Source organism: Marmota flaviventris, chromosome 7 (assembly GCF_047511675.1).
Source record: "Marmota flaviventris isolate mMarFla1 chromosome 7, mMarFla1.hap1, whole genome shotgun sequence".
NCBI lineage: Eukaryota > Metazoa > Chordata > Mammalia > Rodentia > Sciuridae > Marmota > Marmota flaviventris.
Genome location: NC_092504.1, coordinates 137,973,788 through 137,989,420, shown reverse-complemented (window position 1 = coordinate 137,989,420; position 15,633 = coordinate 137,973,788). Strand labels below are relative to the sequence as shown.

The window sequence follows — 15,633 nt, the reverse complement described above, 5'->3', positions numbered from 1 at the left end:
TTTATATTTTGATTGAAACGACATAATTCATATATTTGTCAAAATATCAAAGTATACTTCTAATTGGGTACATTTTATTCTATGTACATTATTTCTGAATAAAGTTGATTTCAAACACACTGGAAAAAAATGACTAATTTCTCTACTCAGCCAAATGAATTTGCCTTGGGGAATTATTAAAATCATATTAATTTTTTTTTACACTTAGCAAAAGGATAGAGGCTTTGGAAGAAATAGTAAACACTTTCAACCGGGCATGAGAGTGCACACCTATAATCCCAAAAACTCCGGAGTTTGAGGCAGGAGGATCACAAGTTCAAGGCCAGGCTCAGCAACTTAGCAAGGCCCTAATCAACTTTTCGAGACCCTGTCTCAAAATAAAAAATAAAAAGGGCTGTGGATGTGGCTCAGTGGTTAAGCAACCTGAGTTCAATCCCAATGCCCCACCCTATCCCCCAAAAATCCACAAAACGAAACACATTTTCATTTTCTTCAGCCGTAGAAAAGTCTTAAAACTATGGGCAAAGGGTTAAAGGGTAAAGAATCTTATAACTTTCCTCAAATACTTTAGTAAAAAGAATTGTTTCCAATAAATGGAAAAATAAACTCTTGCAGAGATGTCAGATCAAACTGATTAGTTGACAAGAGTCAGAGTTAGGTCCGAACCTGAATTTCCCATTTACTATCTGGGTAACCAATTTTCTTAGGCTCTCTCTGCTTTTAGCATCCTCATCTGTAAAGTGGGACAAATAGCATTTAACTTGAGAGAACTGGTGTCAAGGTAAAATGAGCCTTGCCTCACTGCCAGATCACTTGCCTAGCACACAAAAACCCTTTGGTTCAATCCCCAGCACTGCAAAAAATTAAGTAAAAATAAAAATTTAGTTTCCCTCATTTTGCCCATCAGCCAGGAGGTTTTATACTGGATTATATGTATCTTTAAAACACAAGGGTTTCCCCAATTCAAATTCAAATCATGACAAGTGAAGAGCACCTACCTGGACCTAGAATAAATCCTAATGCTTGACACGTGCTTGTATTGGCCATAGAACTTGTTCTTTCCTGAAGGGAAGTAGCACCAGCAATATATGATCTAACCACTGCAACATTTCCTAAGAAAAGACACAATAAACCACAATAAAAGAGAATATCCTTCAATTTATAACATGGCACTTAATTTGGCTCTACGCAAAAAAAGAAATGTTGGTCAACATTATAGTCACTGCTTCCTCTTTATGATCATACAAACCATTTAAGAAATGTTTATTGAACAAATGCATGAATTAATGGAAAACAGAATTTTTAGTAATATTAAAACAGTTTTGGATAGAAAAATGGCATTATAAAAATATCAAACTTTCTCCATTAAGCACTCAGAAAACTATGAGTGAATGGCATACTACCATTTTTTATTTGCATCTATTTTGAGACAGAAAGTTGCTCAGTTGTTCAGACTGCCCTTGACCTCTTACCTTAGCCTCACAAGTAGCTGGAACTATAGACATGCACCACCATACCAGGCTTACAACTATTTTTAAAGGAAAGTCACAAACTCTGCATGCATAGACCTGAAATATATGAAACGGGGGAAAAAGCCAATAACAATTTACCTCAAGAGTTTTATTGAGCCAGGTGTGGTAGGGCATGCCTGTAATCCCAGATGCTTAGGAGATTAATACAGGAGTATCACCAAGTTCCAGGCCAGCCTGGGCAACTTACCAAGACCCTGTCTCAAAATACAAAATATAAGAGGGACTGGGGATATAGCACAGTGATAGAGCAACCCTGGATACAATTCTCAAAACCCAAAAAACTTTTTCTGAGCACTTACTATGTTCAAGAGACTCTGCTAGGAGCCAGAGAAGATTAAAAAGTGTCATAACTATCTCTAATTGCAAAGAGCTTACCATCTGACTAGCAAGAAAGGATTAAACCATGCAAGACTATAAGAAAGTCCCAGAGAGAGATCAGAGAAAAGGAAGATCGAGGGATAGAGTGGTGTGGGAGGGCTTCACGTAAGATTTAGAAATTAATCTGCATCTTGAAGAATAATGATGGGAACAAAGGAGAAAACCTACAGGTAATGAAACACAATGAGCAAGGCAAAGTGACAGGAAAACATATTTGCCTCTTTGTAAGAAAAGATGTCTGTGCCCAATTGTGAGATACTAGACTAAGAAGAAATAAAGCCAGGCAAGAGGGCATAAACATTAGGATGAATGTGAAGTTGACACAATCAGACATATACATACAAACATATTACCTGCTCCAAATCCCACCAATCCACGAGCGGCCAACATGTAGTATTTATTATGAGAAGCTGGAACGTGGACATATGCATAGAGGCAGTTGGCTGCCACTGAAATAAAGATGGAGATGACGAGAGGTTCTTTCCGTGGTCTATGGTTAGACCATAAACCAAATATAGGTGAAGCTACCATTTGACCAATACTAAACGAAGCAATAACCCAGCCCAAAAAACTTGCATCAGCTGTCTGATCAATCTGCAAAAAAAAAAATAAAAATAAACACAATGCTTTAAGAATTGTTTACCCAAGAAAGGTAAAGTTTAAATACATTTGTCTGACCATGTAAGTCTTTCTATTAAAAAACAGAAATAATTCTAACATAGAGGTTCTGAACTCTATTACAGGAAAGAATTCAAACTTCTGACATTACAATTAAATGTGCTAACAATTCACTGTGTTAGAAACAATGAGGTGCCACCAGAAATCAAAAGCAAGTGGACAAGGCAAACTGTACTTCTGACAGAGAAGCAAGCTAAGGAACCTGGCCAGCAAGGACGCCTAGGTGGGCAGTCTGCCCGTTCATATACCTCAGACAGCACTACCTGCATTCTGATTGGAAGACTTGGGATACAATCTACACTATTGGTTTATTTTAAAATTAGGGAGAGCAAAAGGGAAAGACTATAATTGAAGTGGCTACAATTGGATCCAATGAAGGCTGAATACTATATTCTGAAAATGCACCACCAGACTTTCTATTTCTCACACTGTATACAGGGAAAACATAATTAAGGGAGCTTCATTTTTTGCTTAATTTTTATGGAAATAAGTGGTGCATAAAAATCTTGTTGAAAAGATAATTATACTTTATATATGTTTTATATATACATATAAAAATAATAACTTCATAAAAATAATGAGGTATTCCTTAATTCTTATAAATACAATTTTTTATATTTATGCTATCCCATGAGCAGACATTAGTGTGGTAAATCTATTACTATTATTTTTTACACTGGGCATAATGGTCAGATGGGTAAAACACAAAAGCTGACAATTCTCTTATTAAAAGAATTACTAATTCTTCCTTTCAACATACAGGGTCCATTCTGCTACTTAAAGAAGGTTTAGTTTTGGTTTTGGTTTTGATGCTACTAGGAATTGAACTCAGGGTCTTTTGCATGCTAGGCACATATTCTATCGATGACTTACATCCCTAGACCTAAGGAGGGTTTACTATCATGAAAAGTGAAGAGAGAACCAAATGACTAAAACTCAGAAAATACAACACTTTCAGAAAAATAGAAAACTTTCGTTTAGAAAAGGGACTGTGAAACAAATCAACATAAACAGTCACTTGGGGGAAACAAGAACCATTAAACTTTATAAAATGAATTTAAATAAATATAGAAAATCAACTTAAAAATCAAGAGCTAGGTGTGATGGTACATGTCTATAATCCCAAGTACTCCAGAGGCTGAAGGATCACAAATATGCAGCAGCCTCAGCAACTTAGTAAGATCATGTCTCAACATAAGAAATAAAAAGAACTGGGAATGTAACTCAAGGGTAAAGTGCCTTGGGTTCAATCCCCAGTCCAAAAAAAAAAAAAATTAAATAAAAATAAACTCCCAAAGTGTTGGGTACTGAAGTTCAAAACACTGTTCTCTAAAATGCAACAGTACTGACAAAGTCAAAGTTCTAGCAATGTTAATGCTTTACTAGGAAAACTTAGATATGAATGTGTGTGTTTCAAAGCTCCTCACCTATTATCGTGAGATAATTGCTTAAATGTAACATAAACTCTATATCAAAAACTTATGACAGGCAATAGGGATACAAAAAATAAACACAGTCCCTACCATTAAGGAATGTCCCAACTAGGTTCTACTTAGCTCCATTTGAAAAATCCTGAGTAGCTGAGAAAATAAATAATATGCTTTATTATTTATATTATAATATAATATATTTGGATTTTTTGTTTGTTTTTGTCTTCATACCAGGCATTAAACCCAGAGGCATTTAACCACTAAGTCATATCTTCAGTGTTGAGAGCCACAGCTGAAAGGGCCCCAGCAAACTTCCAGCTGCCAGCAAACTTCCAGCTGCCAGCTGATGATTGGCTCACAGCAGCCCCAGCAAACTTCTAGCTGCCAACTGATTGGCTCCTCTGCAGTGATGCTCATTGGGCTGTTTCCCTGCCCTTTCAGACCATGGAGCTGCTCATTGGGGGAATTTTTTGGCTCCGCCCACACGACCCAGCCAATCAGCCTCAAGAAGAGGAGGAGTGTGGGAGGTGGAGAGGCTTGTGGGAAGCCGGTGGTGGCAGATGGGCTCTGAAGGTTTTTCCTGAGGAGCTGTTTTGTTTGGCCAGTGTGGGTTCTAAAAATAAAGTTCGTGTCTTTTGACTAGTGGCTCCTGAATTGTGCCTAGCCAGACTGCGGCACTTCAGCCCATTTTTTAGTTTTAATTTTGTGCGAGGGTCTTGCTAAGTTGCTTAGGGCTTCACTAAATTGCTGAGGCTGGCTTTGAACTTGTGATCCTCCTGCCTTCACCTCCAGCGCCTGTCTGGGATTACATGTGGGCACCACCAAGCCTAGTCACTTTAATTCTGTATCAGTCAGGTGGGGATAACCTCCTCCAGAGTTTTTATAAAAATTATTTGAGCCAACATATGTACAGTGCTTAGGAGCAGGTCACTATATTACATGCACTTGGTGACTTACCTATACAATATAAGGACAAATATTTCTTAGTGTTTTCTTTTAATAATATGCCAGTTTTATTATCATGCTATATTATCATAACTCATCAACTCCCTGACACAATGAAATAAGCTATCACTGTAATTCATACTTTGTGTTCTAAGAATGTGTCTTCCTAGAGGTCATCCCCACCTTTGGGCAACACTTCATTGATGCCTGTCTGTCACCAGGGGCCAGGAGACACATATTCAGAATAGAACCAAATTCTTTTGGAAAATTTGCTGCTTTTTCTTTATTTGTTTTGTGGGAGAAAAGTTTAGCCTAGCTTTTATCTTTCTGACAGATGATAAGCTAGATAATATTTTGCACACACTATCTTAAAAGCAAGATATCATGCAACATACTATCATAAAATAATTAGTATCCTGAAATTCAGAAAATGTCTGCCATTTTCTAGCTGTGTCACCTTGGACAAAGAACTTGTCTTCTCAGCCCAAATTCTTCACGTGTCAAATAGGACTAACAGTAACTACCTCCCAGGGTTGCTCTGAAGTTCAAGGATGATGTAGATAAATCTTAGTACTTTCCAGATTGGCTGCACCAATTTGCAGCCCCACCAACACTGTATGAGTGTGCCTTTTCCCCACATCCTCGCCAACACTTATTGTTGTTTGTCTTCATAATAGCTGCCATTCTGACTAGAGTGAGATGATATCTTAGAGTAGTTTTGATTTGCATTTCTCTAATTGCTAGCGATGATGAACATTCATATATTTGTTGACTGACTGTATACCATCTTCTGAGAAGTGTCTGTTCAGGTACTTGGCCTACTTACTGATTGGGTTATTTGTTTTTTGGTGCTTAGCTTTTTTAGTTCTTTATATATCCTAGAGATTAGTGCTCTATCTGATGTGTGAGGGGTAAAGATTTGCTCAGAAGATGTAGGCTCTCTATTCACATCACTGATTGTTTCTTTTGCTGAGAAGAAATTTTTTAGTTTCAGTCCATCCCATTTGTTGATTCTTGATTTTAATTTTTGCGACTGCTGGTGGGGCTGCAAATTGGTGCAGCCAATATGAAAAGCAGTATGGAGATTTATTGGAAAACTGGGAATGGAACCACCATTTGATCCAGCTATCCCTCTCCTCAGTCTATACCCAAAGGACTTAAAAATAGCATAATACATGGACACAGCCATATCAATGTTTATAGCAGCACAATTCACAATAGCTAAACTGTGGAACCCACCTAGATGCCCTTCAATAGATGAATGGATAAAAAAAATATGGCATATGTACACAATGGGATATTACTCAGCAATAAGAGAGAATAAAATCATGGCATTTGCAGGTAAATAGATTTAGAGAAGATAATACTGAGTGAAGTTAGCCAATCCCAAAAAACCAAATGCTGAATGTTTTCTCTGATATAAGGAGGCTGATTCATAGTGGGATAGGGAGGGAGAGCATGGGAGGAATAGACAAACTCTAGATAGGGCAGAGGGGTGGGGAGGGGATATGGGGTTAGAAATGATGGTGAAATGTGATGGACTTATTACCCAAAGCACATATATAAAGACACAAATTGGTGTGAATATATTTTGTATACAACCAGAGATATGAAAAAAGGTGCTCTATATGTGTAATAAGAATTATAATGCATTCCGATGTCATACATAAATTTTAAAAATTAATTTAAAAAAGGCTTAGTATTATACCTGGTACACAGGAAATTCTCAATATCATTATGAAATTTCTTGATTAAATTGATACAGTTTTGGGCAGAAGTTACATTTGTATTGCCAAAGGACTAGTTATCAGCTCACAAACTCAATAAATTTACATTTAAAAGCTGTCAAATGTCTACAGAAAGACTTGTAACTTTTCAAAATTCAACTTATTATGCAGAACATGCAGAATCATTACAAACAATCTTCCTTTGAGACTTTTGCAGGTTAAAAAGACTAGATAAGGGACTGGGGTTGTAGCTCAGTGGTAAAACATTTGCCTGGCATGTGTGAGGCCCTGGGTTTAACCCTCAGCACCACAAAAAAAGTAAATAAAATAAAGGTATTTGTCCATCTACAATTAAAAAAAAAGACTATATAAAAGAAATGTAATTTTAGCAAAGAAACAGTTGCTTCTAATTTGTTAAATATCCTGTTTAAATTCCAATGACTCTGCCAATATGGAAAGAATGCTTTGTGTCATGATAATAATTTTTTTTATATAACATAACTTTTAAAATTAACTTCCAAGGATCTGAGGATATGGGTCAGTGGTAGAGGGCTTGCAAGTACATGCAAGGCCCCTGGTTCAATTCCTAATACTACAAACGAAATGTATGCTACATTTGTCACAGATTATGAACCAATACTGATAATTAGTATTAATGAAAGTCTGTGCTTTATTCAAATTTTCCCAGATCTTACCTAATGACCTTTTTCTGTTCTAAGATCTCACCCGGATACCACATTATATTTAGTCCTCATGGTTTTTTAAATATATATTTATTTTTTAGTTGTAATTAGACACAATACCTTTTTATTTTATTTATTTATTTTTATGTGGCGCTGAGGATTGAACTCAGGGCCTCACACATCTAGGCAAGCACTCTACCACTGAGCCACAACCCTAGCCCCAAGTCCTCATGTTTTTTTTTAGATTCCTCTGAGCTGTGACAGTTTCTCAGACTCTCCTTATTTTTTATGACTGATTTGTCTGATGTTTTCCTCATGATTAGAACAGCGTTATGAGCCTTTTTATGATATCCTTCAATGGTACACACCACCGTACAATGGAATAGCATTCTATTATACAAATGTACCACATGTTGCTTCTCTACTCATTGCTTTAAGTATCTGTTGTATACTTCAGCTTTTGGCAATTATAATTAAAGTTACTATAAACATTAGTATGCAGATTTTTGTGTGGACATAAATTTTCAAATCAGTTAGTTAAATATCTGGAAGCATAACTGCTAGATGCTACACTAAAACTATATTTAGGTTTTTTTAAGAAACTCCCAAGTGGCTGTACCATTTTGCATTCCCACCAGGAACACATGATAAATCATATTCTCTCTCTCTCTCTCTCCTTTTTTTTTTTTTTTGGGGGGGGGGCGTGGTGGTGGTGGTCATACTAGGTAGGGATTCAACCCAGGTGCTTTACCTTTGAGCTACCTTCCCAGACCCATTTTTTATTTTGAGACAGGGTCTCACTGAAAAGTATACTGAATAAGCATAGACTTTTTCCCCTTGTTATTATTCTCTAAATAATAGAATTTAACCTTCTCAAGTTTTCTATGTTTATTTTTTAAATATTTTTGTAGTTGTCAATGGACCTTTATTTTATTTATTGATATGTGGCACTGAGAATCGAACCCAGTGCCTCACACATGCCAGGCAAGCGCTCTGCACTGAGCCACAACCCCAGCCCTCTATGTTTATTTTTAATATGATGCTTTATAAATTTTTTTTTAATTTTTATTATTGGTTGTTCAAAACATTAAATAGTTCTTGACATATCATATTTCATACATTTGATTCAAGTGGGTTATGAACTCCCATTTTTACCCCGTATACAGAATGCAGAATCACATCGGTTGATGCTTTATAAATTAATAACAAAATCTATTACACATAAAAATAATAGAGTTTAACAAACATTTACATAGCATTTACACTTTATTAGATATAATCTAGGAATAAATAAAGTCTCTGGAGAATGTGAAGAGATTCCATGTAAATTTTACTTAAATAAATCATTTTACTTAAGGGATTTGAGCAGCCATAAATTTTTGTATCCTGGGGTAGGAAGTCCTAGATATCAATATCCCAAGAAAACCAAGGGAATACTGCATATTATCTATTCTATTCATAATGTTGCCCAACAATCCAGATTAATTCCAAGGGAAAAATATGAAATTATCCCTCAGGAATATCATCTGTATATTTTGTGGATTAAGACTATGTCCAGCTATAATCCTGTCTTCTTAGTATAGCATCCATTTTACTCCAAATGTGTTCTGGTTTGCCCAAAACATATTCTGTTACTTTACTTACAAGGCTCTTTTGAGGAACTATGTTCTAAAGTTATTCTAGTAGAGATTAAACTACAGAATACTAAAGAGCTCCTCTAGAAAATGTTCAGCTACTTAAAACTTACTACGACTACAGTTACTTATGAAAAGAACAGATAGAAATGTACAAACCTTTTGGAGATATGGCCATATTGACATTATCACAATAGAAAACCCTGTAAAGAGGCAAACCTGGTTATTTACAATTATAACAATTTAATCACTATTACAGATATAATTTTTGGAATTACAGCATGGATTTTAAAGTATCATTCTAAACCTATAAATTTGTACACACAAATGCATAATTTATCAAAAAGTGTCATTTTTAATTATTGAAAGGAAAATGAATACTAAAGACTGAAAAAAAACAGAATCATAGTACATGCCCATAATTAAGACAATAAAAGCAGAGAACCTATTTCTCCTCCCTCATGTAGTCTCATCTCTAAATGGACATTACTAAAAGCTTTAAGTGTTTATAGCAGACATAAATAGAGGAAAGGCCACATTGTTAGACAGGAAGTGGCAGGCTTTTAGCCTGTGTTCTTTGGGATAGAGAATTCACTGTAAGGGAAGACTAGGAAAAAGGAAAATGGTCACATACAGGGAGTACTGGATATAAAGAACCAAGATTATTCATAATGTACATATCTTTTAAAAATTCACTATCACTACAAGCCTTTACTGCTTAAGAACTTCAGTGATAAAATGCCAATGCTATTTATCAATTTTACTTGTTTGTTTCTCTCTCTGTATATGTGTGTGTGTTGCTAGAGATCAAATCCAGGGACTCACACAAGTACTCCACCACTGAGTTATAACCACAGCCTTATTTGTCAATTTTAAAGGTTAACCATATCAATCAGAAATTCTAGAAAGCCTATTTGTAAAAAAGTTTAACTGAGATATAATTCACATACTATACAATTCACCCATTTAAAGTACACATTGGGTAGGCGAGTAGTGCAAGCCTGCAATCCCAGAGACTCAGGAAGCTGAGGCAGGAGGATGGCAAGTTTGAGGACAGCCTTGGCAACTTAGCAAGAACTTTAACAATTCAGTGAAACCCTGTCTCTAAATAAATAAATAAATAAAAGGTCTCAGGATGAGGGTTAAATTGACCCCTGGGGTTAAATTCCAAGTACCAAAGGTAAATAAATAAAAAGTATTATTATCCAATGCTGAATCATGCATAGGACTGGCAGGTGAGAAAAAAACAGGAATATACAAAAAAAAAAAAAAAAAAAAAAGTCTACTAGAATGACCTACATTAAATTTATCTTCTAAAAGAAACCACTTGTAAAAATCAATGCCTACAAATTTAAAGAATCTAAACTTGGAAAAAAGTTAGTTCTCTAAAACATTTCACAATATTGGTAATTCTTATGTTTCCTCATCCTTAATTCCCCAGTACTGGGAATTAAACCCAGGGGTGTTCTACCACTGAGCTACATCCCCAGCCCTTTATTTTTATTTTGAGACCAGATCTTGCTTAGTTGCCCAGGCTGGCCTCGAACTTGTGATCCTGCTATCTCAGCCTCTTGAGTCACTGGGATTACAGGTGTATGTATCAGCCCTCTTATTTTTAATATGGTTACAGATATTGATATTCTGAAAAGATTTCCTTATAAAATTTTACTTTTAAGTAACTATATATTTATAAATAATGATACTACATTAAAATTCATTAAGCAACACCAATCAATATTCTCATACTTTACTATTTGTATGTTATGGCAATGAGAAAACTAAATTAAGGCTCAAAGATAACAACAACATAAATTTAAAAAAAACAGTTAAACTAACTACATCAAAATTTAATGACACTTCATTCACGTAGTCGCAGCTTTTCAGGAGGGTGGGAGGTTGGGTGGGAGAACGATTTGAGCCCAGGAGTTCAAGTGGGAGTTATTTAACAAGTATAAAGTTTCAATTTTATAAGATGAGTATATTTTAGAGATTGGTTACATAACAATATGAATAAGATATGCTTAAACCACTGAATTCAGATAGGGTAAGATGATAATTTTTATGTTATGTATTTTTCACACCCTAACAGGTAATTTTAAATGAGGTAAAAATTAATTTTGAATTTCTTAAATTTTTTATAATGTCTAATACTTACCTACACTGCTGAGAAACATAGTAAGATACAGAATCCTAATAGATCTCCATCGGCTCTTATAATGCTCTTCAGTTTCTATAATGTCCCATTCTCTAAATGTAAAGGATAAAAAGTAATATAGGTTGAGCATCCTAAATCTGAAAACCCAAAATCCAAAATCTCTAAAATCTGAGACTTTTTGAGCACGAACACGACACCAAAGTGGAAAATTTTACACATAAACCCCACATGATAGGTCATAGTCAAAACATAAACACACTAAAAATACTGTATAAAATTACCTTTGAATATTCCACAATCTGGAAAAACCTAAAACCTGAAGCATTTCAGATAAATCTATACAAACTGAATATCCTTGTCTCATTATGTGTTTGGCGTGTGTGGTTCTAAAAATAAAATTCATTTCTTTTGACAAGTGGCTCCTGAATTGTGCCCAGCCAGACTGCGGCATTTGATGGCCCGCACAGGGAAGCACTCCTCCGGTGCGCGTTGATGCTGACGAAGTAGCCTGAGGCCGTGGCCAGAAGAGTGGCCAGGAGCTCAGCGACGGTCACCATGGTGGGGCTGGGGCCAAAGCCAGGACCCAGACCCGGGCCTCCAGAGCCGCCACCACTGCCTCCACAGCTGCCAGCTGCCTTAGCTCCGCCCCTTCCGCTTTTTTTTTTTAAAGAAATGAACTTTATTTTTAGAACCACACGCGCCAAACAAAACAGCTCCTCAGGAAAACCTTTAGAGCACAACTGCCACCACCGGCTTCCCACAAGCCTCTCAACCTCCCCCACTCCTCCTGCTCTTGAGGCCAATTGGCTGGGTCTATGGGCGGAGCCAAAAAAAGTCCCCCAATGAGCAGCTCCATGGTCTGAAAGGGCGGGGAAACAGCCCAATGAGCATCACCGCAGAGGAGCCAATCAGTTGGCAGCTAGAAGTTCCTGGGGCTGCTGTGAGCCAATCATCAGCTGGCAGCTGGAAGTTTGCTGGGGCCCCTTCGGCTGTGGCTCTCAACAACTATGAGCAGATCTTTATGTGTTAATAATTTTCTCTTGCTTTAAGTTTGCAAATGGTATGACAGAGATGTAATTTACAAATACTGTTTTCTGCTGTACTAATCATATAAATGAGCAAATTTTAAAAATTTCCATGGATCATATGTAGAAACAGTAAGTATAATTTACCCTTTATTGTATACAGATACTTAGAAGACAGAAGATAGCTTTAAAAAGCAAAACATTTGCACACCGACTATTTTGCTATTGTTGGCATATACAAATCACAAGGGGACGTAGGTTAATAGCAGTACTGTGTTTGCCAAAAAACTTTGAATTCATTATTGAAGAACAAAACAGAATCCATACTCTAAGAGGACAGGAGAAATGTGTGCTCACTGAGGGAACAGTATAATGATTTAACATCTACAGAAATAAGAAAAAAGAAACTGATTCTATAAAGATCTGATCAATCAGGACAGAAGCCCCAGTAATATTGTTTTTCTCAGAGACTGAAATTGCAAAGAAAACTTGGAAGCACCTATAGCATTTTAGGTTACTCTAAGAGAGAAATAGCAAACTATATTCTGTAGGCCAAATCTAGCCCACCACCTTTTCTGTATGACTTATGAGGTAAGAATACTTTTTACCCATGGATATTTTTTATCAATTTAATGTCTGAAAACACTAATTTTGAACTCCAATTAAGGAAATGTCATTCTCTTAAAATGCTATTCCTCTCATTAATAGACCAATGTTACAAAATATTTTATTCACTTATATTTAAAATTTTTTACCAAAAACTTTTGTAGAATTTGTTTTTTTGTTAGTATTTATCCTTATATTCTTGACTTTTACTTTAGGCCTGATAAAGCCTAAAATACTTCCATCTGGGCCTTCCCAGGAAAAGGTTATCCATCACTGTTCTCCTTAATGAAGCTCTATAAAGGAGGTCCATTGGGAAGCACTGGAAACTCAAGAATGGAATTGGAAACTAACCCCTCCATGTCAGCAAATTATAACCAACCTTATTAGACAACAAGGACTATGGTTAACCAGACTCATGTCTGTGCCAGATAGTCAAATTGAACAAGGCCTGACAGGTTCAATTTGTTAAGGAATCAAATTATGTTTTTAAACATAGTATACTTATTGAATTATTCTCAAAATATTCTTTTTATTTTTAAAATGTTAAATCTTAGCCAGCCACAGTGGTGCATGCTTAAAATCCCAAGGACTTGGGAGGATGAGGCAGGAGGATCTCAAGTTTGAGGCCAGCCTAGGCAAACTATTGCAACTGTAATTCAAAAATAAAAAAAGAAAGGGGCTGAGGATAAAGCTAGTAGTAGAGCACTCCATGTTCAATTCCCAATACCATAAATACATTGCTAACTCTAGAACCTCAAACTGAAGAATTGTTAATGAAGGGAACTTTGAATTAGATGGACCCTAATGAGCATCAGACAATCACTTGGATGAAATCAAAGCTAAGGAAAAAAAATCTCTTTTAAAAGGCTTATTTGGACAGAGTCATAGAATGTGCAATATACCATAAGAACACATTTAATATGGTTAAATGTTGAGTTATGACTCAAGGAGCAATCTGTTTGGAAAACAGACAAAAAAAACAACAAGAAGCAAAAGTGATTCTGAGAAACTCAAATGCCACAAAGTCCATGCACTCAAACGTGCACTTGACTAACAGGAAAGATCTTTAGCCCAAAATCAGAGGAAGTACACAATTCTATTAAGCATAGATACCTGGTTTTCAAAGCCACAGAAAACTAGAAGCCCTCAAATAAAACTAGAGAGAAGGGAGGTTGCTGAGAGCAACAAAAACAGGGGTTGTTGACCAATTACACAAATGAGATGAGGGATATTCCACAAGTAACAAAATAGGCAGAAAAACTAGAAAGCTGACATAAATAATCTTAAAAAGTATAGCAGTGTGGAATAAATTAGTAAGCAGTTTACTGAAACCCAAATGCCTTCAAAGACTTACAGGACATCATTGTATTAAAACATACTTCAATGCTGATATTCATTTTAATGATCTCAAGATAAAATCAAGTAAGATAAAACTGCATTTCATATGCTCTGTTTAGTAAATAAAGAACTGGAGGGTTTCAATAAAAGAGATTAAAATATTTGGTGCTGAAGAAGAATTAAATGAGCAAAAATCAAAATTTAGACAGCTTAAGTCTATATATTTATTAATTTACTTAACAAAATAATTATTTGTTTTGAATGAAACAATACTGTTTTATTATTTAAATAATACTATTTAATTCTGTTTTCCTAAAGGTAAAAATACATACTTAACTCTGCAATTTGACAAAAAGTATACACACTTCTGAATAGCAAGAATTATAAAAATCAAAATACTAACACACGGGTTGTGGTTCAGTGGTAGAGCGTTTGCCTAGCACTTGTGAGGCACTGGATTCGATTCTCAACACCACATACAAATAAATAAAAATAATTTTTAAAAAATGCTAGCACGTTATCCCTTAAATATGTAAACATGGGTTTTCATCTGTACATTTGGCGTAGGACAAAAGGGGAGCCCACTTATTTGCTACGAAAGTATCAAGAAGTTATCAGACTATTAAATGAGTCAATACTAAGACCAGTATCTTCAAGTATGGATTAAAACCATCATTTTGTGAAATGTGAAAGTGATCAGTTCTAACTGGCCATCACAGTGCTGTGATTTGGCCATTGCAACTTTACTGCTGTTAAAAGTCAGAGAGGCAGCTTGGGTTTCTCATACATTCTGTATCAAACTCGAGTTCTGTATCAAAGTCGAGTAGACAAGAAAAAGCTCTCAGGCACGAATGCCTGACATAGGATTATCAAGAGCCTCCAGAAGCCCCCGGTAGTCTAGATGTCACCCGCACAAGGACACTTACCTAGCAGTGGGAGTCTGGCCCAGGAACAAACGCCAACTCCAGCAACCAGCTGCGGTGACCTCTAACCCTCGTCTCGGAGCGGCTTTCTGCTCTCAGTCTGCACGGGTTCTCCCTCCCCGCCCCTCCCGGGTGCGCCTAGGGGCGCCCTAGCCTGCCGACCCCGGACGACCAGTCCCCACTATTCTCAAATAAACTCATTTTTTTCTGCAGCGCCTTCTTTCTGGGTTTCTTGCTAGGTCGTAAACCCGAACCCAAGGCTGGCCACGCCGCGGTCTGACGCCCTTCCCCACAGCTGGGAGCAAACCCCCGCTCCGGCCGAGCCGGCTCCCCAGTCAGCGAGGGCGCGGCCCCGGGAGGTAACAGCGGGCCTCCACAGCGGGAGGGTGAGAGGTCCTCCCAGCTCACCTGCTTCCGGATGGGTAGTCCCCTAAGAGCGGCTCCCGTTCAGAATCCTCGCCCGGGCTCGCCATAGTTACAGTCCCCACAGCGAGGCGCGCGGCCAGCTCGCGCGACACCTGACCCCTCGGGTTCAATCCCGGAGCTAGCCAAACAACCTTGCCAGTGCGCGTGCGCGCC

General features: G+C 36.9%; 1 protein-coding gene across 4 annotated transcripts in view; it reads right to left on the bottom strand.

The window, feature by feature from the left end:
* Positions 1–15,633, bottom strand: part of Mfsd8 (major facilitator superfamily domain containing 8) — an 88,636-nt gene that overhangs the window by 17,483 nt on the left and 55,520 nt on the right. The window contains exons 1-5 of one of the 4 annotated variants that reach the window (XM_027926803.2): positions 15,463–15,618; positions 11,163–11,254; positions 9,167–9,210; positions 2,264–2,504; positions 999–1,112 (exon numbers count right to left, since the gene is read on the bottom strand). In XM_027926803.2, the coding sequence (XP_027782604.1) occupies positions 999–1,112; positions 2,264–2,504; positions 9,167–9,210; positions 11,163–11,254; positions 15,463–15,527 (556 nt within the window). In that variant the 5' untranslated portion in view covers positions 15,528–15,618. Of the gene's footprint in view, positions 1–998; positions 1,113–2,263; positions 2,505–9,166; positions 9,211–11,162; positions 11,255–15,057; positions 15,139–15,462; positions 15,619–15,633 lie in introns of those variants that run through there. The other 3 variants (XM_071614688.1, XM_071614686.1, XM_071614687.1) reach the window with 3 other exon arrangements.